The 26,991-nt window shown below is 46.0% G+C and overlaps 1 protein-coding gene across 6 annotated transcripts in view; it reads right to left on the bottom strand.

Annotated features, from left to right (window-relative positions):
* Positions 1-5,734: 5,734 nt before the first annotated feature.
* Positions 5,735-26,991, bottom strand: part of CELF6 (CUGBP Elav-like family member 6) — a 204,246-nt gene continuing 182,989 nt past the window's right edge. For 2 of the 6 annotated variants that reach the window (XM_084816422.1, XM_084816421.1), the window contains 5 exons: positions 24,255-24,404; positions 21,442-21,504; positions 15,727-15,807; positions 10,819-10,962; positions 5,735-5,862 (listed from right to left, as the gene is read on the bottom strand). In XM_084816422.1, the coding sequence (XP_084672548.1) occupies positions 5,735-5,862; positions 10,819-10,962; positions 15,727-15,807; positions 21,442-21,504; positions 24,255-24,404 (566 nt within the window). Of the gene's footprint in view, positions 5,863-10,818; positions 10,968-12,493; positions 12,558-13,124; positions 13,134-15,690; positions 15,813-21,438; positions 21,505-24,254; positions 24,405-26,991 lie in introns of all 6 variants that reach the window. The other 4 variants (XM_084816419.1, XM_084816418.1, XM_084816424.1 and 1 more) reach the window with 4 other exon arrangements.

The following is a 26,991-nucleotide window of genomic DNA, read 5'->3' as shown; positions in this document are numbered from 1 at the left end:
CGCGCACCCTTCAAGGAATGTCATTGGGCTCAGTGCCAGCTCCAGGTTTTTGAGGGCCCTTGGGCAAGACTCTCTCAATGGGGCCCCACCCTCTGTGAGGCTACCCCTCACCGCCATTGTCACCAGCTGCTCTAGCTCCCGCTCCTTTTTCTCATCATTGCTACCATTTGCTCGCTTGGCAGGCAGCGAGCCAGGGAGCCAGCAGGCCGTGGCATCTCCTGCTCCTCCTTCTCGCCACCACCGTTGTCCGGGCCAAAATGAGAGGCAGGTGAATGAGCCGGTTGCAAGGGTGAAAAGGAGGAGCACATCCAGGGGGCTCTTGTCAGTGGGCCCCTGTGGGTGAGCGGGCCCTCAGCAGTTGCCCGACCATGCCAACCCTAGACGCCAGCCCTGATTGGACTATTCTAGGCATAACCTTCAGGCTGCCTGTAAAGATGGTTTAGAAACAATGAGTGCGATACAACAGCCTGATTGTTAAAAGCCCAGTCATATGAAGCATGCTATGCCACTTCCGAAAAAGTTACATTGGCTCTTGGCCTCTTTCTGAGGAAATTTTAATGGACAAAGCCCTAAATGGCTTGGAACCAAGGTACCTAAAGGGACACCTTTTCCCCACATTAACCTTTCTGACCATTGAGATTGGCTCAGTGTCTCTCCTCTGTCTGCCATCTGAATTAAGGTGAGTGGTGATCTGAGACAGGGTGTTTTCTGTTTTAGCTCCCTGTTTATGAAACTCCCACCCAAGGGAGAGTTGCCTGGTGCCATCTTGATTTTTTTTTTCAGTGCCCAGTGGAAATGTTTTAAAAGTGCCTGCTCAATTTTATCTTTGTTGGATTTTATTGTATTTTTATGTTCATTATGTAAATTACTCTGATATTGATGACTGAAGCGTAGCCAAGAATAAAAAATGTAAATTAATAGTCTGGCCAAATGGAACACCAGAGAGTTTGGCGAACGTTTCTGGTCTGCAGTGGACATGCTCCTTACAGCACAATCCTATGCATGTCTGCACAGAAGTAAATCCCAATGAGTTCAATGGGGCTTACTTCCAGTAAGTGTGTATATGAGTGCAGCCTTACAGCACAATCCTATACAGGTTTACTTGGATGTAAGTCCCACTGAATTTAATGAGGCTTATTCCCAGGTAAATGGATATAGGATTGCAGCTTTCATTAACATACAGCCAGAGCTGTAACTGGTCTAAGACAAAAGAGTTGGGTTAAAGCTAATTTTGGGCTGATTTACACACTGCCTTGATGTGGCTATGAACTGATTTTTGTTTCAGGCATCATCAGTGATTTGTGAAGGCAGAGATCATAACTTAATGATAATGGTGGCCATGCTGGCTGGCTGGGGGATTCTGGGAGTTGTAGTCCAAGACATCTGGAAGGTGCCAGATTCTGGAAGGCTGTTTTAAGTTATGATTTCTGCTATGGTGGCCATGTGCCCTACTTTACAGAGCACGCTGCTCTATTTGAAGGCAGGCTCTATTTGAAGGGTTCTCCAAATCCAGTTTAAAGACAAAGAACAAGAAGGGACAGCAGAAAGGCCCTTGAAGTAGCCCATGAACAGTTAGCGCCTAGACAGCAGACTGAGCAGGCAGGCACACAGGCCACCTGATCTATGGTAAGATGTATTGTATTTCTATTTAAATTATAGCAATTATTTCTGTATTTGCACCTCTAGATTCTATACCTGTAACTTATGCTTTGCTTTTCTGGCTCTATTTCCCCAATTTTAGATGGGCTCATTGAGCCAGACAAATAAGCTTTCAGGATGAAAGCTAGCCTTCCCATTTTTAAGTCCTTTTATGATCTTTGTTCTCCTTTGAATCCCTTCCAACAGTGGAACCCAGACCTGAACAGAAGAGTCAATATGAGGTCTCATAACCAAAAACACATTTAGAATAATTATATGGTACTGTACGATTTTATAATGTGGTTGGGGGGAGCACATGACTGAATGCTCTTTGTGCTAAAAAAAATGTATCCCTGAACAAAAATACTACAGGAAATTCTGTCCACCCGCCCGCCCGCCCGCCCGCCCGCCCATCCATCCATCCATCCATCCATCTCATATGGTTGCTCACCTGGCTTCAGAACTGGTACAGTCTCATGAAGTCTGTACCATGTGATTTTCCTGGCTATGTAAATCAGCAGTTAGCAGTACTGAGTTGAGTGGAACTATCATTTCTCCAGTCCTAAAAATGATGCTTCTGTTAACACAGTTTAGCACTGCTCTTTGATGACCAATGATGAGCAGTGAAACTGCTGACTCAGCTTGTTTTCTATCAAACCCGTTCTTGGCACCAATACCACCAAGACAGTTTTCCTTATCCCTTAACACAATGGTGAGTTAAGTGTTGGGTCACCGCCACTGTGTTCAACTTGCTTTACAGCTGCTGCCCTTTACATGCTTACTCACGCGCTATTCCTTGTCAAGTCCAAGGGTAACGAAGGGCAGGATTGCATTTTACATCTTCAAATTTTGCTCTGCATACTTCACTGTGGCTCAGACATGTCCAACATATGCTAACTAATGTCGGGCCAAGAAGACACCATCTCAAGTAACGATAGGCAACTCTTAGTGTGGGTTATTTCTAAACCAATTCGACACAAGCCAGCAGGAGGTCACGCATCGCTAATTGCAAGCTTACCCAATTTGCATCCCAAACAACGTCATTACAAGGTTTGGCAGCATCAGTAATCACAACTTACTCTGTGAACGCTTCTTCAGATCTTACATACACCAGAGCAATGGAGGCTCACAAGACACACAGCACCAAGATACATCAGTTTGCACCTACGTTGGGCACTGTTGGCCAATGCCCAAGCAAAGTGTTACAAGGGCTGGGCCAATAGCACCTCTTCTCCTGCTGCTGACAATAACAGCAACAGCCATAATCAGCGGCTCATCCATATGCAGTTTGCCCGCTCCTTATATAGAACAAGCATGAAATAAATGCACAGCAGGGAGGCAATTTCCACACACATCCTCCCAGCAGAAGTAGATTATATTACTCATATATGTTTTAGCAGAAAAAACTGGCTCCCCAGATCTCTCTGAATAAGTACATTATTTTCAGTAAATATATATGTTTATCTATATGCAGCTAAATGTTGTCATGGTGATTAATTGGGTGATACACAGATTTTATGAAGATGTTATTTTACATAATATGATACTGCCATTTTTGTATATCTGAAACTTAATTAGGAGTTCCATTTGTATCTGAATAGATTTTGTAGATACAGTTACATATGTCTTTCTCTCTCTCTCCTAATACTAGAAACCAGGGTCATCCCATGAAGCTGAATGTTGGGAGATTCAGGACAGATTGAAGGAAGGACCTCTTCACACTGCACATAGCTGAACTATGGAGTTTGCTGCCGCAAGATGTGTGACAGCCATCAGTTTAGATGGGTTTAAGGGGATTAGAATCATAGAATAGAATCATAGAATAGTAGGGTTGGAAGGGGCCTACAAGGTCATCGAGTCCAACCCCCTGCTCAATGCAGGAATCCAAGTCAGAGCATCCCTGACAAATGGCTGTCCAGCCTCGTCTTGAAGGCCTCCAGTGTGGGAAAGCCCACCACCTCCCCAGGTAATTGGTTCCATTGTCGTATTGCTCTTACAGTCAGGAAGTTTTTCCTGATGTTCAGCCAGAATCTGGCTTCCTGTCACTTGAGCCCATTATTCCGTGTCCTGCACTCTGGGATGATCAAGAAGAGATCCTGGCCTTCTTCTCTGTGACAACCTTTCAAATATTTGAAGAGTGCTATCATATCTCCCCTCAGTCTTCTCTTCTCAAGGCTAAACATGCCCAGTTCTTTCAGTCTCTCTTCATAGGGCTTTGTTTCCGGTCCCCTGATCATCTTTGTTGCCCTCCTCTGAACCCTCTCCAGTTTGTCTGCATCCTTCTTAAAGTGTGGTGCCCAGAACTGGACACAGTACTCCAGATGAGGCCTAACCAGTGCTGAGTAGAGGGGAACTAGTACTTCCCGGGATTTGGAAGCTATGCTTCTATTAATGCAGCCCAAAAGAGCACTGGCCTTTTTTGCAGCCACATCAAAATATCATTAGACATATTCGTGGAGGAGAAGGCTATCAATGGCTACTAGTCATGATGGCTATATATTACCTCCAGTATAAGGGGCTGTGTGCCTCTGAATGTCAGTTGTTGGAAACACAAGTGGAAGGATGCTATTATAATCCTGACCTTGTGGGCTTCCCATGGGTATTTGGTTGAACTGTGGGAACAGAATGCTGGACTAGTCAGGCCTCTGGTCTAATCCAGCACAACTCTTCTTATGATCGATCAATCGATCGATCGATCGATCCATCCATCCATCCATCCATCCTTCCGTCATCTATTTATTGTGTGTATATCATCTATCTACACACACACACACACACACACACACCACTATCAACATCCTAAAACTAGTGGGATGGATCCAGATTTAAGCTGGCTCAACTGTGCTGGTGGAAGCTGACTTCTTCACCCCCTCCTTCCCATGTCAGCCCCTCCAGCCCTCTGAAAAGGCTTCACAGAGAGTCAAGAGACCCTGATGAAGGGGGTGAGCTGTGTGTGTGTGTGTGTGTATGTGTGTGTGTGTGAAGGGGATCCCCAAAAATCAGGTAGAGGGACCTTAAGTGAGCAGAGCCCTTCCTCTTGCAGAAAGCAGATTCTGGATTTAACCCTATGTCTCTTTCTATCTGTCCCAATGAAGGGGAAGATAGAGGAATAGAGTTGCCCTTAAATACTTTGAAAATAGAACAAGGAACTAGCCTGGGTTCCCTTGATGTCGACGTGTGGGGCACAATTCACTTTCTTTGGATCAGGGTCATTATGTATCACGACATCCTAGGACGTAGTTTTTAGGACTGTTCATACTGGGCATTATTTGCTAGAATAACAAAGTTTTATTTGGAGAAATCCATTTCAGGTAAGAAGATGATTCATTTTATTGTTCATTACATTTTACTTTATTCCCAGCAAAAGATACAGTTGGGCTCAAAATGCATTGAGATTGTCGACCTTGAACTGGACACACCTTTTGTGCGTTTCCACATTGTTTCCCCAGTTTTAAAGCCAGACTTGTGGCAAAAGCTCAAGGGAGGCCAGTGACTTTCAGATAGGAATGAAATATCAGGAGATGGCCTCCCCTGCCCCCTCACTACCTAGAAACAAGGTAGCACTACCTCCCACATGTACCTGAGCAGGCTCTTCAGAGGTCCTCCTCCAGGTGCCCCTGCCAAAGGAGGTCAGACAGGTGGCTACATGAAAGAGGGCCTTCTCAGTGGTGTCACCCAACTTCCAGAATGAACTTCCCAAAGAGGTTCACCTGGCACCTATATTATCTTTTTGGTGCCAAGCAAAGACTTTCATTTCTTCCAGGCATTTTAGAGACCCGGTTCTAGATTTTTCTGGCTATTCTATTAATCCTTGTGCTGTTTATTGTTTTGCATTATATTGTATTTTATTTTTAAATATTTGTATTGTATTTTATATTTTTAACTGTTCTATGGAGTTTTAGTTTTTTAACTGGTTGTAATCCACCCAGAGAACTTTACTTGTTGGGCAGATGAGAAATGTAATAAATAAATAGTGCAGACACTTTGCTGAAATCACCCAACGGTCTTCCTATACTCTCTGGTGTGCAGCATGGCTGGGGAAATGTCTTGTCTGCCATTGTCTTACCTGTTTTCAGGGCCAGGGTGAACGGGGGAGTCAGTAGGGTCTGTTTGCATCTTTTGGCCGCTTTAGTTGGACCTTTAGCCTCTTCATGCCAATCTGGAAGCCGTTCATGGCCTGAATGGCCGCCTGAGCACTAGTTGGATTGTCAAAACTGACGAAACCTGGGATGGGAGGGCAAGGTGAAGAGGGGCAACAGGGGCAGGAACAGAAAAGGAAAGGGTAGGAGGACACTGTTTAACACAGAGTGCACCTGTGACTCGCCCCGCTGTGAATGGTTTTGCACTTTCGCTGAGGGATGTATAGGAATGTTGGTTTTGCTCACAGAACATGCGAGGATGCCCCGCTTCAAAGCCCCAAACACAATTGTGAGCACGTGTCTGCTGCCAATGCTTGCAAATTGCCGGACATGTGTTTGCATGCAATTTGCGCAACTTTCCTGTTTGGTTTTGTGCAAATTTCCTAACCTGCACAAATTTCTGCTGTAGACTGACACAGCCCCACTTTAGTCTATGGAGGAAAGTTGCGCAAATTAGGACATTTGGGTAGAAAATGAGCAGAGATTTGCAACTAAACAACATCCAGACTGGGCTGAAGCCTGAAGTGTGGCTTATGAAATCCCCAAATTAGAATGAGAAGTGGCCAGATTTCATTTTCAGTATATGAAAAATAGGTTGTGCTTGCAAAGAGATACCTCAGATGCATTTTTGTACAGGGCCTGTTTTTCATGTGGGACCTCAGGCAAGTGCCTACTCTGCATATGAGTAAATCCAGCCCTGTGTTTTCCTTTCAGTGCTTACAAATGATTTGTCTTATGGTTTGATTTAGTAACTTCCCTGAGACAGAAGTTAAGTTAATGGGTCTATCGATTCCTGCTTTCGGGTGTTACATTTACCTTTCTCCAGTCCGCTGGAACCTCACCTGTCATGGGCAATTTCTCCAAAACGATTGCTTTGTGGATCTGAGATGCCTTTGGCATCCCAAGGTGTAATTCATCACAACCTGCTGACTTCCAATCATTTAAGGTAGTCAAATATTCTTTGAACAGATCTTTGCCTATTCTAACCTTTGCCCCTCCCTCATTGTCTATATTGATTCCACTCATCATTGGGTCACAATTTATCTCACTGGTGAAAACTAAAACGAACTAGGCATTGAGCAATTCAGCTTTCATTGAATTGTGGATTAATAGCTTTCCTTCTCTAATCAAGAAGCTTCCTTCACTATTCAGAGTTTCAATGTGCTTTAGAACATCTTCAGATGTTTGTTAACATTTCTGTGGACATGAAGGGCCAGAAGCACGCAGCCCCCAATAGTACTGTGAACCCAGACAGAATATGCCTGTCATATACCTGGCAGGAAAACCCTGGAATTCTAGGAGATCTCAAAGAAAGGATCCTGTCACTGGTCCTAATGACTGTGAGGCTCAAGGGAGGCTGGAAGATGCTGATAGATCAAGAAGTCTCAAGTGTTTTTTAAATTATTCTTGAAGAAATCATGAAAAAAATGGGTGAAGCATGGCCCTCATCTTTTCCTGCCAGTTCCCCTCAATTGCCCCCTCCCCTAAAAGAAACCTGATGTTTGAGAATGGAGAGGGTTAACTGGGGTGAGTGCTTCCTAGAGAGAGGAAATATCTTGTCATTTCCTTAACTGGAAACAATGTCTCATTTCTTGCTGGGGGGCATAGGATTGATAGTTTCCTCTTCCGCCCGTATTGAATTAGGAGGCAGAGGAAACAATTGAGCTCATGCTCCCCTGGTCATCATTTCCTGCTGCCGTGCTGGGATTGAACCCCACTCCGAGCTGGACCTGAATCTGAAGCAGTATGGGCCCCACTCAAAACAGAGGAAGCCCTTTAAATTGTCGAACTCTCCTAATTGTGAATTCGATCCATCATTATATTGCTAACGCTACTATGGAAGTATTATACTGCTACTGCTACTATGTGTATTCCAGCCATTCTGCTGAGGTTTTTTTTTTTTTTCATCTACCATGTTAACTGGATAATACATGAAGAATTCTGAAAGACATTTTCTCCCTTCTCACAATACCATTGTGTCTTACAATTAATCCACGGTGATCAAATCATTTGATGACATTTATGATACATCTGTGAGCCAATTCTAGTGGGAATGACGTATGTAAGAGAAATATGGTGCATTAGCCTTACAATTATGCTTGATTTATATTTCATTGAATGTACTGTACACATTCAGGCTCCGAGCAACCAGTCTGACTAGATGTTCCTTTGGGCCTAAAATGCAGCAGAATGAATGTCTAACCACTTTCTCTTTACATGTGCTTGCATCAATTACATATCCCATTGTTTCCTACTAGAGATTCTTGATGCTTCCTGCTGAGATCTGGATTAACAAATGCTAATCTGATTCCCTTTTGAAGCCTGACTCATGGTCAGGCCTTTTGTGGAATTTTCACATACTACTGAGACACACTCTGGTTGGCTCAGGAAGAATCACCTGACCAATGAGTTCACTGGCCTTTAGCTAGACTAACATTTCTTTCCTATAACATGGGATGTGTTTCTTCCTCCTAAAACACTGTTTGAAATTCATTTTGTCCACGCTGAGAATCTCTTTGCCAAGGGAAAGATAAAAAATGGCTTAAAATTGACTATTCCAGTAAAACTATAAGACTCATATCCCTCATGTAGTCATTTGCATCTCACAACAGTTTTGATTAACTATTAGTAGGCATTTGTGTTTAGTTCTTTCATGGCTGATTCTGTTTTCAGTCTTTTCTCTCTTTTTCCCTTAAATGAACTGTTTCTTATTTAAAGGTACTACTGAATTTTGTCCTGGCTTATTCATGAAACTCCAACATTCAGCAAAACACTACTGCATGTAATAAGTCTTTAGGAGTTGACTGGGAAATAGGAAACCCCTTGTATTCATTTAAAAAAGGAATTTTGGCTGCAGATGATAGGAATTGTAGTCCAAAGCATCTGGAGGGCACGAGGTTGGGAAAGGATGGTATAGACTTTGATCCTTCTAATTACTCCTCAGCTGAAAGTTCTCATAGGAGTACTTTTGGCTTGAACTAGGGCAGAGGCAGTGAACTTGGAGCCCTCAAAATAGGAGGCTATTTTGCCAATCTCTCCCCACTGCAAAATTAACCACCAGGAAAGGTACTAGTTTTTTGCAGCAGCCACCATTCCCCCCTCCACTCCCCAAATGCTCCAGAAGAACATTATATCTGAGGAATTATGGGGGGAAACAAAATGGTGGCCTAGTTGCTGAACAAAGAACTCTGTCCTTGCTGCTACCTGTGACAGCAGCAAAAAGATACACGACACCACGGCTGCTAAGGGTGTGCCACCTCCAAAACATGATGGCAAATTTTGCACCTGCCTGAAAAACTCAAAGAAATGGCCCCACAAATTCTCTCTTTGTGCATTGGGCCATCTGAGTTTAGCCCTATTATGTACAAATTGGACATGTTACCTCCCTGGCTCTAAAGATTAGCTTGCAATGGCAAAACCCTGAGTTTAGATACTTGTGGGAAAGTTCACTAAGAATCAATACTTATTCTTCTGTATTAGAAATTATTGGTCTGTACGTGAGCTGCACACTTGCTCAGATAGACAACTCCTTGGATCGTGTCAGCAGGACACGAAAGCTCAGCCCATTCCCCCTTCTCATCCTTACCTCAGGGTCACTGTAAAACACCAGGGGGAGCTCTTGAAGGGGGGCTCCCAGGCATCAGGGACCGGCGCCTGTATTCCTGCATCATCTGTCTCCCCTGCAAGAGTGGCAAACTGAACTCTGTGCTCCAAGGGCACCACCTGGGCTGAAGTGCCATCCCAACTGGTATAATGCTTCTTGCCTTGGTGCTGGGAGACATTTCCTGTTTGCTTTGCTTTGCTGTACCAGCCTGCCTGAGCGTTCCATTAACTGACCCCTCTAAGGACCAACCCCTGCTCACCAGGCTCTATAAAACCCTATCCTCAGAGCCTGCAACTCAGTCTGAGCAACTTCTCTCTGGTATGAGGACACTGCCCTTTCCCCAATTTCTGCCTTGGATCTAGGCTGGCCATGTGTCCCATTTTACAGAGGACACCTCTCTGTTGGAGAGCACCTCAGCTTGAAAGGCATCCTGTCCAAGTCAGGTTTACAGATAAAGAGCCATAAGAAGCCAGGAGAGCGGTGGCCTTGAAGTTGGTTGCCCATCAACCTGAGTGCCTGGACACAGCAGACGGAGCAGCTGGCACACAAGTCACCTGGTCACAGTCTTCCACCCTAAAGTGAGATGTATTGTGTTTCCATTAAACCTACAGTCATCATTTTTATATGCGCATCTATACATCTAAATCAGCATGTGAAAATTTTATGCAAATCTGTGCCCTCTTTTTGGGTTGTCCATAAGTGGCCACTTCACTCGGATCTTGATTTGTGGCTATTTTGGACCACAAAGGACCTTCTGGCCTTTGTGGACTGATACACAGGTTCCCAACTGTTTGGGGCCTGATCACTCGAAGACCTGACAGTCTTCAGCACCCTGTCTCCTCCTTCCCCTCGTCTCTGGGATTGTTGCCCCCTGAAGGATGGAGTTCCCTACATGGCCCAATATTCATCCATATGAATTCCTGGCTGAACATGCAGGAAGAACACAAGTGGAACTCCAAAGTACTGAAGCTACTGCTGAGAGATAGGGATGGGCGAACAAGGGATGTTCAAGGTTCTCAGTACATCAGCTCAATGCTCGTCTCCTCAAGTTGCACTTGCATCTGCGATCGCTGTTCATTTCGCATGAAAGGGAAAATCGCACAAAGCAAATGTGACTGAACGTGAAAATTGCACAAAAATTTCCAAAGTTCTGCAGCTTTCAAAATTTGCACAAATTTCCCCCAAAGGTTAAAAGCATGAAATGGTGCATTTTTTAAAAATGCGCAATTTTGAACTTTTCCCCAGCAAAATTGGTGCATTTTTCAAGAATTGGTATATGTTCGAGAATTTGCAAACATGTTTTGGAGAAAATGTTCTCCTGCTCCTGCTTGTGCTTTAGGTTGTGAACAGGGTATGTTCACATGTTATGTGAGCAGAAGCGAAATTCTTGTACATCCCTGCTGAGAGGATCTTGAAGCCTGCACACTGGGTACTTACCAAAGCATTTACTTTGGTTGGTGGCACGGTCAACAAAGACTTTGGCAGAGATGACGTTGCCAAATGGCAAGAACATCTGCATGAGCTCCGCATCCCCGAACTCCTGGGGCAGGTGATAAATGAAGAGGTTACAGCCTTCGGGACCTGAGGTAACAACATAGGTGCACACACAAAAGAAAAGATACATATTAGCAGCAGAGGCCACACGTAACATATTTGGCTACTTTCTCACAATGCATTGCACTGGAGTCTTCATCGCATTCAGTGTATTTACTCATTAAGCAGTTCTTAAAACAAACAAACAAACAGTTTGCAACAATCTTTTTTTTTTTTTAATCCCATTTACTTCCTAGAATGTATAATGGAAACTAATTTTTACGTATTTTGAACAAATATCTAACTAAGCATAGAAACAATATTACATAAAATCAAATATTGTAAGTCAGAATCAATTCCGCCAAACCCAGTCCCAGGCATACAGCAGGTTACTTATTTCCCAGGATGTCAAAATATGACCTCATAATGAAATGGATAGAAAGTCCTTACTAGAATAATAATTTCAACCTGCCTACTACAGCTGCAGTCTAATTTCCATGCTAAAGGGCCGTGCAAAATTCCCTTTAGTGCAGCCCCTTTGGTGTACAACTGCAATGTGCAACCATCAACATAATGATACGGGAAAGACGTATAAAATGTCATAAGTATGCCAGATGCATTTTAAAAATTCCGTACATCATAATATCTGTATCCAGCTTAGCTGGCAGGGGAGGCTGGTGGATCCGATCTCAGTGGGGTGGAGAGTCCATTCTGGGTTTTAGTTACAACCAGCGAGAAGCCTAAAGGAACTATCGAAGGTGCTGGACCCTATCCCTCAAATGGGTCCAGCACATTGGATAGCTCCTTTAGACTTCTGGCTGGTTGTAACTAAAACCCAGAATGGAATCTCCGCCCCACCGAAATCGGATCCGCCAGGCTCCTCTGTTAGCCGGCTAACAAAAACAAACACTCCACAAATTAAATTCCTCCAAACGTATCAAAAACAAAGTCTTCCCATTCCTGAGATTAAGAGTGAATTGGTTAGTGGATTGTGCTGTCATCTCATCATCGTATTTATTTATGCCATGCTATGCTCACTGAGCGCAACTGGTGACTTTGGCCCTCTTCAGTCATTCCCCCCACCTGATGGTTAGGAGCGAGAGAGCAGGGGAGAGCTGGATGATCCTGACTCCTGTGTCACTTCCTCACTGCTGGCTTCATTGCCCTCCATTTTCTGGAAGGGTAGCTTCCTTGTACAATTTAGAACCCTTGGAAGATCAGAGTTTTAAATCCCCTGGGGAACGCATGTTTCCTATTTATTTATTGACTGACTGACTGAACTTTTAAACCAAACAGTAACTGAAGTTCTCCTGGTGGTGTGCATAAAAACATAAAATACAAACCTTAAAACACACAGCCAGAAGAAAACCAAGACAAAGCTAGCAGAAAAACAATTTGGCACATCAAAGCAAAGTAAAACCAGTAGCAAAATACAAGTGCTGTGATCCAAAAGCACTGAAAACAGCTCCTATAATGCCACGGAGAATAAGGAGGCCTGCACCTGGCGTCGAGAAGACCATAATGTAGGTGTCAGGCAAGCTTCTTTGGGGAGGCCATTCCAGAGATGAGGTGCCACCATCGAAAAGGCCCTCTCTCTTGTAGCCACCTGCCTTGCCTCATTTGCGGGGGCGGGGGGGGGGGCTTGGAGGAGGGCTTCAGTTGATGACCATAATGTCTGGGTAAGTAAATATGGGAGGAGATGTTCCTTCAGGTACATGAGTGGAGCAGGCCTCCCACCACAGACTTTCAGCCCCCTGCTTGTTCCTGCTCTCCCCTTGTACACTAGTGATCATGTGGGGGTGGCACTGGGGGGGAATGATTGAAGAGGGTTATGAACTTATTTGAATGCACTGACATGCTGCATCGTCATTTCCAAATGTAATGCTTAATTCTGATATCCCATGCTTATCGTGAGCCACTGTGGAAAAGTGCCATACACCGCAATTCACTTAACGACATCCATTTCATAGGAAAAGCAGTAAAAAGCCCTTATTCTGATGTGCTGGAGAACCCCAGGGAACAAGAACAGCCAGTCAGAACATAAGAAGAGCCATGCTGGATCAGACCAAGGGTCCATCTAGTCCAGAACATAGGAACACAGGAAGCTGCCTTATACCGAGTCAGACCATTGGCCCATCTAGCCCAGTACTGTCGACACTGACCGGCAGCAGCTCTCCAGGGTTTCAGGCAGGATCCTTTCCTCGCCCTACCTGGAGAAGCTGGGGATCGAACCTGGGACCTTCTGAGTGCAAAGCACGTGCTCGATCACACTGAGCTATGGCCCCTCCCCAGTTGATTGACCTCCGTGTTCCTATGCTTATTAACACATCCCAAATGGCTCTGAGTCATCCAGCACCTCCTCCTCACCTGGATCTCTGGTGTCACCTTCCAATCCAGCTCCTCGTCTTTCCTGTTACTGTTTTCCCCTCATTCACTCTGCAGTCTTGTCCCCTATACTTTCCTCTGCTGGATTTCTGCCAAACCCCTACCCAGCCACATGTGTGTGCGTTTTTTAATCTTCTGAGCCACCTGCTGTTCTGTCAATATTTGCATCTTGTCATCTACTCATCGTCAGCAGCATCATTCATGGAGGTGTCAATTTGCACACTACAGTTCTTAGTAAGAAGGGGAAGCCAGTGACCAATTTCCGAGTCTGAATATGCACGCAAACACATGATGTGAACCCCAAACTACCAATATTCTATGGGGGAGGCACTTAATCTTTGTCCAGCCACCATCAGGGGTCCGTTTGGTGGGGATGCAAAAAAAAAAGAAAAAAAAAAAGCCCTTCTCAGTGGCTACTCCTAGCCCCTGGACCTCTCTGCCAAGGGAGGCTAGGTTAGTTCCCTCTCAGCTGTCTTTCTGCTGGCAAGCAAAGCCAATTTTATTCAAGCTGGCGTTTGCCGTGTAAGTTGGTCTGTTGGGTTGAGTGCTGTTTTTATTCTTTCATTCTTAGGTTTCTCATTGTGGTTTTAATGAATTTCTTTTATGATTGTTTGAATGAAGTTCTTATTATACATTTTGGGTTTTATTATTATTATTGTCTGCCACCCTGAGCATCATTTCCTTGGTAGAAAGGAGGGGTATGAATAAAACAAACAAGCGAATACAAAAATAAAACAATTTTAAAAATAATATTATTTTTCAGTCTGTGATCTCTCTCTCACACACACTCACCCACACACTCTCTCTCTCTGTGGCTTTTATATCGCCTTTCCCTTGGCAAAATCCAAAGTGTGCCAGACCTAAAAATCAGCCAGTGATTGTAAAAGATCCGCCAAATCCCCAAATCACGCTGTTGTTAGTATGCAACCCAGGAAAAAAGCAAGTTTTTTTCAGGGAAAAAAGCAAGTTTAGTGGCGCTTAAGAAGTCCAGCATATGCGCGTGCACACCACGCATGTTTACTCAGACATAAGTGACATTCAGAGGCACACCTCTCCATCAGAAAAAGTGGGAATCACCATGCAGTGGAAGCTGATGGCTCCGGTGTCAGTGGGGCGGTGAATCTGCTCTGGGTTTCAGTCAGAAACAGTCAGAACTCTAAAGGAGCTATCCAAGGTGCTTCAGACTGGTTCTGACTGAAACTCGGAGCGGATTCACTACCCCACTGACATCGGCGCCACCAGCCTCCATTGCCACCAGGTGATTGGTGGCTCGGGGGGGGGGGGATGAGGAAAAACTGTGGAAAGACCTCAGGACCTAATGACTGATTGATGACATAGGTATGGGGGCATGGGCATCTGCGGAACCTTGACAGGCTGGATTGGGACCCTCAGGGTCAGTGCCAAATTCCTGGAGGAGAAGCCTATCCATGGCTACTAGTCCTGATGGCCATGTGCTACCCCCAGTACCAGAGGCAGTGAGCCCGTGTGGACCAGTTGCTGGGGAACATGGGTGGGAAGGTGCTGTTGCGCTCATGCCCTGCTTGTGAGTTCCTAGTGGACAGCTGGTTGGCCGCTGTGTGAACAGAATGCTGGACTAGATGGACCCCGGTCTGATCCAGCAGGGCTCCCCGTATGTTCTTATGCACTCCTTGCTTGTTTGCGAGGCAGAGAGCCAGGGAGCAAGTTGGCAGCGGCATCTGCTGCTCCTCCTTCTCACCACCACGGTTGTCTGGGCCAGAGCAAGGGGCAGGCGAACGGGAAGTTTGCAAGGGCGAGGAGGAGGAGCAACTCCAGGGCGCTCTTGTCAGTGGGCCCCTGCGGGAGGGTGGGCCCTCAGCAGGTGCCTGATCCTTGACGCCAGCCCTGTTCAGGGGGATGGAATAGGCCTGTGGGCCTTAGGTTCAGCCCCCCTGTTTTAAACAAAGGAACATGTATTTTATACTGATTTACTTACTTATTTATGTATTTATTTATTGCATTTATATCCCTCCTTTTTTCCTCTTGCAAGGAACCCAAGGCGATTTACATTATCCCCCTCTTCTCCATTTTATCCTCACAACAACAACCCTTTGAGGTAGGCTGAGCTGAGAGTCTGTGACTGGCCCAAAGTCACCCAGTGAGGTTCCATACATAGCTGAGTGGGGACTAGAACCCGGATCCCTCAACTCCCGGTCCAACCCTCTCACCAATATACCACATTGGCTTTTATTTGTATGTATTCTGTGCTTGCTGAGCCACTGTGAAATATGCATCCTCTCCTGCACCTTCCTCCTCTGCAAACCCTCCCAGGTTCAGATACTGGTCCTGCACAAAACGATTCCTTATTGGCCACAGCAATGTACTCAGCGCTCTTGGCCATTTGTGCTCTCTTGACTGTTGTGTCCCCAACACACACACACGCACGTGCTCCCCGATGCTCCATCTCACCTTCTCTCTGCTGTTGGGGGATGATGGGGGCTTGTTGGGGGAAGGCCTGGCTGATTGGTGCATAGGCGGCTGGATATGCTGCTGGAACACAAAAACAGAATGGTCAGGGCACATGGCGCATCCTGCTTGCTCCAAGAAAAAGTGGAATGCGGAACCGATGGCTATGGTTTCCGGTGACAAAGAGGGGTACCCGGCAGCGAGCCCTGACCCGGACTCAGCTCTGGAGATGCACACATCACATACAAAGAGTTTGTGCATGCACTCCCCAAGGACACCTCGTACGACAATTACGATGTGACGCGTTTCAAGACAGAGAGTTTACATGGCTTGGGAGGTCTGGAGGAAAAAAGAAGTTTTGAGCTGCATTAAGCCTAACAGGAAGTACATTTTAAGTATGCTGGGTTGGATCCAGATTTAGTCATGCGTAGAGTAGACCCACTGAAATCAATGGGACTTATGTTAGTCATGAGTGACAGATACCCATTGACTTCACTGCATTTACTCCTAAGGATTACTTCATCTGGTCCAACCCGCTGAACATATAAACATATCGGGCCAGATCCAGAGATCTGCCTGGGTAATGGGGCTGGCAGGAGCTGGATTTCCTGCCCTCTCTTCTTTGTCCTAGCTCCCAGAGCCCCCACCCCCAATTCTCCCCCGAGGGTCAGGAGATCCTGCTGAGTGGGGTGAGCTGTGGCCCACGGGGCTGAGGGTGAAGGTGGAGGTGGCAGAAAATCAGGAGGAGGTATCTTCTGTATGTGGAGCAGAAGATGCCTCCACCCGATCTTCTGCCACCCCACATCCTGCTTGGGCCCCTGTGCCACAGACAATTTCCATCAGCCCTGTGATGCGAGAGGACCTCTAGATCCAACCCACTGAAGCTGTGTTGTGCTGGCACTATTGCTCCACCTGGCCCAGTATTGATTTCTTTATTACATTTATATCCCACCTTTCTTCCATTGTGGAACTCAAGGTGGCTACATGGGATTCCCAGGTGGTCTCCCCTCCAAGCACTGACCAGACCCAGTCCTGCTTAGCTTCAGCTAGGTAGCTGCTTGATGTGCTTTGAGACCATGTTGTCTATTCTGGCCTTCCCCAGCTGGGTGCCCTCTAGATGTGTTGGAATGCAGCTCCCATAAACCTCAGCCATTGACAGTGCTGTCTGGAGATGATGGGATTTGTAGTACATGACATCTGGAGGTTGGGGGTGGTCAGTCTATTTTAACTGGCAGTTGCCCTCCAGAGTTTTAGGCAGATGTTTCTCCTGCCACCTTCTACCTGAGGCCATTTGAAGATGCCAGGATTAATCCTGGAACTTGCGACAAGCAAAGCATGAACTATGGACCTTCTTCCTCTTCCTCTCCCTGAGGGAAGCTCTGAACAGTGTCTTACTCCTTAACAGATTCTGGCATGGACAGTCAACAGGTTCACCCAAACCTTCCCTTTCCTCGATCCTGCACTTGCTCACGCACCATAGCCAGAGCCAACAAATTCTTCCCAAACCTTGTCTTAGAACAAAAGCCCCATGTACAGGCTTGTCTATGCCTCCTAAATGAACATGCCTGTACTCTACATTCAGCATCTAAGGTCCTCCTCTGGGTGTCTCCTCCAAGAGAAGCCCAGAAGGCAGCAACGAGAAGGGAGAGGGCCTTCTCACTGGTGGCCCCCCATCTGTGGAATGAGCTCCCTGATGAGGTCCGCGTGGTGGCAACATCTTTTCAGCCCCAGGTTAAGACCTCTCTCTTTCCCCAGGCATTTGGCAGCACATGATGAGTTTTAATTGTCCTGGATGTGTATTTAGTTATGACTGACTGTTCAAAGTTGTTTTTAGTTATATGTTGTTTATGTATATTGTCTGTGTGCTTTTATGTAAATAGCTTTAAACTTTGCATATTGTATTTTAATGTTTTAAGTTCTGTAAACCACCCAGAGAGCCTTGGCTATGGGGCGGTATAGAAATGCAATAAAATAAATAAATAAACCCAACAAATAAATAAATAAAATAAACTTTGCATATTGTATTTTAATGTTTTAACTTCTGTAAACTGCCCAGAGAGCCTTGGCTATGGGGCGGTATAGAAATGTAAATAACAACAACAACAGTAAACAACAACAACAGGATGTGTACATTGTTTATCTGCCCCAAGGCTGTCATTTAAGGTAAATCTTGCCTAGGCATGGATGAATCTGTCCATTGCAGTTTCCACAACTTTTGAACTTTTTGAAGCACAAGTTCATGCCATAATTTTCTGTATCAGCTGGCAATTTATTTATTTTTGTTAAGCCATCTGCACAAAAATTAATACATGTTTTTGTATGCATTTCTCTTAATGCAAACACTGGGATGCAAAAATGCATTCATTTGGAGAAATATTTACAAAAATGCATACACTGGGAGAAATGTGTACAAAAGTCATGCATTGTTGTACACAGTTCTCTGAATGTATTCCTTTTTGTGTGCGATTTCCTCCAATCAACACATTTTGGTGGGCTTTTTTTGATCGGAGAATGGTGCTGCAAAATTTGGAGAAGTGTGAAAACTGAGGGATAATTGCGTTCTAGTTTGCATATTAGTTTGGAAAGTTTGAATTTGGTTGGATTGTATTAAAATGAGAACTAAATGAATTTCTTCTGCAACTTCAGGGACCTGCCAGTTCCTGGCTGACTAGGCACATCATCCCAAGTCTCTCAGGTATCCATTCGAAGCCCAAACTCCACCCTGGAGTCTGTAAGGGCTTCCTGATTCTCTGCCAGGAAGAATATTCAGCTCCAGCTACCAATTTTCCTGGGACCACAGAGGTTAAGCTAAGCACATTCTGGCCTCATCTATCAGCCAGCAGGCCAAGGGCCACTGGGAGGCGGCCGGAAGAACATCATGTCAAGGGGAAGACCAGTCTGGTCCCAGGCACTGGCCAAAGAAGGAACAGCTGCAGAGACCTTGCTTCCCTCCTCCCTGCTAGAAAGAACATTAGTTGTCAACTGACAATTGCTCAGGGACTGCAGAGCTGATGGGAAGTGCAGTCTGTACCCATCCACCGGCCAGGGTCCCTTGGCCGATGGATGGGCCAGACTGTGCTTCCCACCAGCTCGGAGTTGTGTTGCTTTTGGGTTTATGTGTGTGTTATTGTAATCAATTGTAACCCAACAAGAAGTTCATTTGATCAAAAGGCAGGATAAAAAATCTTTTAAATATACAAGCAATATGTATATTAGGCAGCTCTTGAAGTCTGCCTCTGTGACACATCCTCACTTGGCTGTAATACCCCCCAATATCCTCTCTTCTGAATATGACCCCTCCTGGGAAGAAACCATGAAAATGCTCTCAACTCATGTCATGAAACCAGGTAGGCACCTCCCTATGTACCATCACATATTGCTGTGGGGACCCCAAGGGCCAAAACAGACTTGACTTTACATGTGTGTCTAGCAGCTTGTCTTTTCATTTTTACTCTAGATTAGGCACAGGGACCCAATCTGAATCTTAAAAGTCCCCAACCTCCATGCTAAGGTCCTGATCTGAATTGGGAGCCCTGCACCTACTTTAGAGTAAAAAAAAAAAGTGTGTGGGGGAGTCATAGCTTCTAGACACACATTTAAAGTCTAGTCTGTTTGGGCCTTGACTACATGAGACAATGGAGGTGCGTGGCTCTTATCGTTTGTCTTTTTAAATTTTAAGAATTGGCAGCCACAGGGAGGGGGACAATTTGGATCAGGACCATGATACTGAGAGAGTAGGGGTTCAACCCTTTGCCTCTGTGTCACTTTCCCAATGAAAATGTCCCTTCCCAAATGATTTGCCCAGTTACAGGAAACTTATATGTACAGCCTATGTACACGTAGGGTTCCTCTCTAAGTCAGGCATGCATGGCCCTCCATACGGTATGTCTGTGGACTGCAACTCCCATCAGCTTAGCCATCGTAGCCAATGGTGAGGGATGATGGAAGCTGTAGTCCAACATCTGGAAGGTTGCACTTTCCCATCCTTGCCTTAAAAGAGCAAGTAACAGCTTTTGGGAGGGCTTTTCATTGGAAAAATGGTGCTGAAACCCCCCTTCCCCCAGTGGTACAATCCTGATCGAAATTCCTCTCCCCCACAGCTGCAGTTTGCTAAACTTTAATAAGATGTGAGATCTAGTCATGGATCTCTGATCTCTCTTCTCAAGTCTGGCATTGAGATTCAGAGCTTTCCCAGACTGTTCTGCAATACACAGGGTAGTATCCAATGTTAGTCCTACACAGAGCAGAACCATTGAAAAGAATGTTAGTTGTGACTAACTTAAGTCGCATTCATTTCAACAGGCCTACTCTATGTAGGGCCAACATTGGATACTACCCACTGATTCCACTGAAGCAACCAGCAAAAGTGACCATTAATTCATGTTGCAACAGTGAATAGGACTTTGTTCCCTTGTGTGTAGTTGTCAGTAACTACATCAGAAACAACAAAGAGTCCTGTGGCACCTTAAATTCTAACACATTTATTGTGGCATGCATCTAATGAAGTGGAACATGTCCACAAATGTTTACGCCAGAATGAATGTGTCAATCTTTAAGGTGCCCCAAGACTCTATGTTGTTTTTCCTGCAACAGACTAACATGGCTACCCCTCTGGAAATGGTAACTATTTCAAGATTCCTTTGGACAGAACTCTGTACTTAAGTGGTGCTTTCGCTCCTGGAATTTGGTGCTTCTTTCTGTACCCACAAGGAATGGAAACACCCATGGTCAGGAGCACCCTGCCTTGTTTAGACTTAGCCATGCTTAGAGGAGACCACTGAAATCAAGAGGGCAAGCCAGTCACAACTAACTTAAGTCCCAGTGATTTAACGGGTCAACTCCAAGCATGATCAAGCCCAGATCTACACCTCGTGTCATATTGATTCGATCCCATCATGGCTATGTTATATCCCTCTTGTGCATTTATACCGTGTTGTACACACAGTAATATATGTTGTGGTATTTTGGATAACACGGAATAAAAAGCAGGAAATAACACTAGGAAAGCAGTATATGGAACGCGTAATGTGCTCTAACAGTTATCAGTTCACTTCGATACCGATAAAAAGCACCAGTGTAGATCTGGCCCAAGTCTGGATCCAACCCAATAAGTTGAGGCTGAGCTGAAATCATGGTGTGGCTCCTTGCCTCATCTACCTGGGATCCCAAACAACCCCTTCCCAAATAACCCCTTCCTCGTTCCCCCAGTAACCCCTTCCTCCTTGCCTCATCTACCTGGGATCCCAAATAACCCCTTCCTTGTTCCTGTGCAATGATCTGATGCCAAGCAGGCCACATTTGGGTCTTGAGGTCTCCCCTAACCATCATTCCTCCTTCCTAGTGTAGACACGCTCCCCAAAAGCCCTCCACTTCTTTTGTGTCACATGAGAGAAAGCAAGATTTCCTAGGGAAGGAGAGGAGAGACTTTATCGTAACCTTCCTGAACCTGGAGTTCTCCAGATGTTTCAGACTACAACTCCCATCAACCCCAGCCAGTAGAGCCAATGATCAGGGATGATGGGAGTTGTGGTATTCTCCATCATATCTCCCCCAGCATCCTCCTCCTTGCAGCAGATTAGTTTGCACACACCTTCGTCATATGTATCATGAAGATGCCACAAAAAGATGGGAACAAAGAAAGACACAGGGAAAGAGGGAGAGGCGGACAGAGAAAGGGGAGGGGGCAGAGGGGAGGACAGGCAAAGCAAAGTTAGAGACCTGCATAGTGCTGCATGCCTGCGTAGGCTTGTTGGAGGGGGTCTGCCACAGTGGGACTTTGAGCTGGGAAGAGAAAAGAAAGGAAGAAGGACAAGAGTAAGCAAAGTCAACCAGAGAAGAACAGCTTTCAGAACAGCATAGTCAGGACTGCTGTTGGGGGCAGGGGGAGCAGGGAGCAGTGAACCACTCAAGATGCCTCCTTGACTAAGAATCAGAAGAGTTCAAAGTGTCCTTGGAGATCATCTAGTCCAGCCCCTCGCCCAATGCAGGCTCTGTAATACAGGATGCAGCTACAGTATCCAGTGGAGGCTGGTGGCTCCGATGTCAGTGGGGTGGTGAATCTGCTCCGGGTTTCAGTCAGAATCAGTCAGAAGTCTAAAGAAGCTATCCAAAGTGCGGTAGACTGAAACCTGGAGCGGATTCACCGCTCCTCTGACATCAGAGCCACCACCCTTCACTGACAGCCTCCCTGACAGATGACTGTCCAGCCTTGTCTTAAATACCTTCAGCGAAGGAGAACCCACCACTTCCCAAGGCAGTCAACGCCCTGAACAAACAGCCCTCACGGTTCGGAGGTTTGTCTTAACGTTTAGCCAAAATCCCCTTCCCTGAAACTTCCCACCATTCCTTCTAGTCCTGCCCTCGGGAGCAACAGAAACCAACCCCATTTTCTGCGCCATGACCTTTCAGATTTGTGAAGACTGCTATGGTGTCTCCCCTTAATCTCCTCTCCTCCAAGCTCAACATAGCCAGCTCTTCCAACCATTCCTCATAAGACTTGCCAGTCCCTCCCTTCACCTGCACTGCTCATCAGAGCCTGGCTTCATGTTACATTACTGCATGAGGGCAGTCCCACCCTGCAACAGCAATGCCTGTTGAGACTTACCATTAGGTAGAATAAGAGTGGGCAACTTTGGGAGGTCCAGGGGCCATTTTTGCCCCCTGGATCTTCCTCATGGGCTACACACACACACACACACACACACACACACCATTGCTGTCAATTTAAAATAAACATAAAAAATGGTGTCTCTAGTGGCTATAAGCAGCAAAAACGTCAAAATTAGCTTGCCAATTTGGGGTGGGGGGCTGCAGGAAGCAGCAAGAGCTGCAGTGCGGAGGGCAGGTGGGCAGGGGTCACATGCAGCTCACGGGCCATGCATGTCTTGCCCACCCCTGCGGGAGAATAAGGAAGCTGCCTCCAAGCTGCAGACACGGGGGGGGGCAGGGAGCACCCCAAAGTGTGTACTGCATAGCCTGCTCCCACCATCTCCTAAGCCAGGGGTGGGCAGGAGGTAGGTGTGGATCCACAGGTAGATCTCAGGGTGATTTTCAGTAGATCAATAAGGACTTCAAACTCCCAACTGTTTACCAATAGCAGCAACATAATTATACCCCCCCCCCAACCCCCAGCCCTAAATGATGAAGCCGAATTAAAGAAAGGCTGTGGAACCAAGAGTGGATTTTGGTATGGATGGACTGGGTGCACTATTCAGTTCTGGTACTCAAATTTCTCAGCTCAGAAGTCTTTCCTTCTACGTGTGTGTCTTTCACACCAGGTTCTGGCTGGTGGATCTTGAGGTTCTAGTATCAAACAAAGCAGACCCGGATGCCCCAATCTGCCCACTCCTGCCTTAAACTAACTTGTTGCCCTTAGGTGCCGTGGATGTGCTGTCTTAACTGCCAGTGCTGACTAAGATTCGACTGCCAGTCTAATTGGCTCCTGCACACGGAAGGGCAAGGGCAGCACGGTGTGTTTGTGTCCTTCACAGCAGGCAGCAACATTTCTTGGGCCAGCCCTGTATGTGTCCCCCACACACACAACTGGCAGAGACAGCTAGAGGAGATAAAAGGAGGAGCCACTGGCGTTCCTCTCTCCTTCTGTTGTTTATCTCCCTTGGTCTCTTAAGTGGCTAATTTTCCCTCAGAAACGGGAGGGGGAGGAGCAGGGAAAACCAGCCACTTAAGACGCAAGATATGAAGCGATGGATGAGCAACTCCTCTGCACATGTACCTAAGAACATAAAAACAGAAGAAGACCCTGCTGGATCGGACCAAGGGTCCATCTAGTCCACCATTCTGTTCACACGGTGGCTGACCAGCAGCCTGTGGGAAACCCACAAGCAGGGCATGAGTGCAACAGCACCTGCATGCCCATGTTCCCCAGCAATTGGTGTCATAGGCTCACTGCTTCTTGTACTGGAGACAGCATATAGCCATCAGGACTAGCAGCCTTTGATAGCCTTCTCCTCCAGGAGTTTGTCCAACCCCCTTTTAAAGCCATCCAAATTGGTGGCCATCAGGACATCCTGTGCTAGCAAATTCCATAGTTTATCGATGCGCTGTGTGAAGAGGTCCTTCCTTTTGTGATTCCTGTGTTCACTCTGTGTGTGGTTTCTATGCCCTTCGACACAGATTGCTGTGCCCTCTGACATGTCTCCCAGCGACAGTGTGTTATTGTGAGCTATCCCTGTTGTATTGCAAAGTATTTTGGGAAGGCTTGGCCTTGGATGGGCAATTAAGTCCCATGAGCTTTACAAATGACCTGCTCATGGGGGAGATGAAAACTGCTAGAAGTCGTTTGCTGATACGGATTGATGCAGCTGCCAGAATGCTCCTTGGGAGCGTGCCTCTGGGGACTGTCACGAGGAGTGCCTGCACTTCAGAATTTACCACTACACCACTGCACAGACTCAGGAAAAACAGGGGTTTAGCAGTGCTTGAGAAATCCAGTAGACACACGCACGCACGCTCATCATCACTGGCAGCAAGGTTGTTCCCCACCTCCTTTCCTTCCTGTGCTCAAAACCTACCTGGGTAAGGATGGATTCCATTGGTGTAGATAGTTTCTGATGCTGGCTGTCCATTGGTCTGCGGCGGGAGAGGGCTGAAGCCATTCACCCCAATGGGCGTGGCTATGCTGGGGACGGGTGCTGTGCTGATCCCTGGAGGTGTGCTTGTACCTGAAACATGAAGCAGAAGGGGCACATGAGAGGAATGAGAAATGTTGGCTCTGTGAATGGCAGTGCGTGCAGCTAGAGCAGGGGTGGGTAACCCCAGGCCAATGGGCCAAATCTGGCCCTCCTGGGGTCCTGATACATCCCTTCTGGGGTTCTCCATATGGCCATGATCGCTGTCCTCACCCCATTCCCCCAACTGTTGATTATTCATTGACTGTTTGGTGGTTTCCTGGCTTTTGCACAGTTTCCCCCCATCGTAAAGAAGGTTGCAAGGCCTCTCGTAAGGCTTAGTTATGGGAAAGAAAAGCTTTAAGTGAAAACATTCTGGTACTTCAGTGGTTTGCGCCTCATCCCTTTTGCCTTTGGCTCCACTGACCAATGGAATGTGGCCCCCGAGAGCTTGTCTGCCATTGAATTCGGCTTCCAGGCTGCAAGAGGTTTCCTACCCCTATGCTAGAGGAACACGGCCCCCAAGGGGAAGTGGGAAGGAAACATGTATATGGCTAAACCATCAAGTGAGCAAAAACCTGCATTTATGGCAACAAAGGTACTGGAAGGCCTGGAAGATCCCCATGTTATCTTCACTCCATGACGTGAATATAGTATCAGTTACAGAGTCAGTGTCAGAGGATTCATCTGAGGCCATGGGAGGGGCTTCTTTACTGCTACCAGGGTGCTAGCTCTGATTCAGCATCGATAGCTTGAAAACTCTACTAATGTAATGGAGGCAAGAGAAAGGAGATAAAAAGTCTGTGGCCTTTTTTTCCTAATTCCAGATGCCGTTGCAATCTCAAAAAGTTCAAAACTTATGTGAAATTGACTAGACCAGATTGCACCCCCCCCCCCATTTTCTGGTTTAGTCAATTTCAGTCATAAGGGAGACTTCCAAAACTGTTCCAGGTATGGTACAAGATTGTGTATCTGTGCATAGGCAACTTGTGCGCACGTGCGCGTGCACACACACACACACACACACACACTGTTAATCAGGGGCACTATGCCATAAGTCTAAAACACACCCCCATCTATTACAGGTGCGCAGGTTGATAATGCTTCTTAAAACTAGCTTTGGATTTTTCCCCCCATTGTACAACTTAGATTGCTGGAAAAAGCTGCAAGGCCAGGTTTTGAATATACACAAAAAATAATACAGGCAATGATTGGTCTGCAGTACTACCTCCAATTCCATGGTAGCTGTCACCTGTACACACCTGACTGTGCATGAATTCACCCATGGGCATGAATGCGGTTTTGAATAAATGGAAGGAAATATAAGGCCTTTACACTATTCCTGATCTCCATCTTTATTTCCATGTGGAAGAGCTCTTGCAAAGAGTTCTGGATTGACTCAGCTGCTTAGCTCTTGCATGCATGTGTTTCTTTTCTGGTCAGCAACATTGTTTAGAAAACTCTAAATGAAGTAACACACGTGTCTGATGAAAAGGACACACACACACACACGCACACCAATTAGGAAGTGATCAAAAGGATGGGGAAGATGGCTCTAATATTGGAGAGCTTTTTCTCAAATATAGAGAATGGGTCAGACTATGCATAGATCATGCCTGTCTGTTAAGAATGACTCTGCTCCCTCACTTGAGCTGCTTTGCAGCTCTCAACAGATTGTGACTTCTGGTCATTGCCAAGCTGGCCCCAAAATGCACAATTCCACTGATGAGCCAAATCTCATATTTGTTTTTGGTTTTAATTATATCCTCCTGCCTTTCTACTTCCAGGATGGCAAAGAAACAACCAACAATTTAAAACAACAAAAACACATAAAGTGCAACAGATAAAAACTAGCAGTGATCTCAAAAAGGCTGCTCCAAATTGGCTGCAACATTTTAAGGGGGTGAATGTGGCGCAGGCATTTTTGCAATTTTCTCCTGGTGCTGGGAGAATTCTAATTAAGGTTTGGGGAGCGGGGACTTATTGGGAGTTATGGCAGAAATGTATTTCCTTTTCCCTTTTAAACTTTTCTTTTACTACTGCTTGCAAATAGTGGTGAAGCTTCTATGGCGGCATCATCCTTTCCCCCACAAAAATCCCCCTGGAATGATGCTATTTCAGGATGTAGCATCACAACAAAAGAGCATTGCTGGGTTGGTGGGGGGGAGGGGGATGACAGCAAAGATGCAGTAGCTCAGTGGTAGAGCACTTGTTTGGCATGCAGAAGGTCCTAGGTTCAAGCCCTGGCATCTCTAGGTCGGGCAGGAAAGATTCCTATCTGAAACACGAGAGAGCTGCTGCCAGTCAGTGAGTAGTAGGCACCCCTTGAATGTTTCTTAGAATTCTTTCCCCTGCAAGAAAAAAAATGGGTAGCAATTTGGGGGGCCTCCCCCCCTTGAATTTGGGGTGAAAAAGATTCTGAAAAATCTTTGGAAAACACATTTGAACAGCAGAAGGTTAAAAAGACGAATGCTGTTTGAAGGCCTAAGAAATTAAAAAGGGTCTTTGCCTGAGGCTGAAATGACATAGAAGTAGGCACTGGGTGAGACTCCCTTGGGTGGGTTTTCCAGAGGTGGGGTACCATCACTGAAAAGGCCCTTGTGTCTATTTTTCTTATGTCTGGGAGCCTTTCTACACAAGG

This window comes from Heloderma suspectum, chromosome 11 (genome assembly GCF_057233095.1).
Source record: "Heloderma suspectum isolate Gila_16-S chromosome 11, 16-S_ref, whole genome shotgun sequence".
In the NCBI taxonomy this organism is placed as follows: domain Eukaryota; kingdom Metazoa; phylum Chordata; class Lepidosauria; order Squamata; family Helodermatidae; genus Heloderma; species Heloderma suspectum.
The sequence above is the reverse complement of the archived record's forward strand: the minus strand, read 5'-3'. Positions and strand labels throughout refer to the sequence as shown.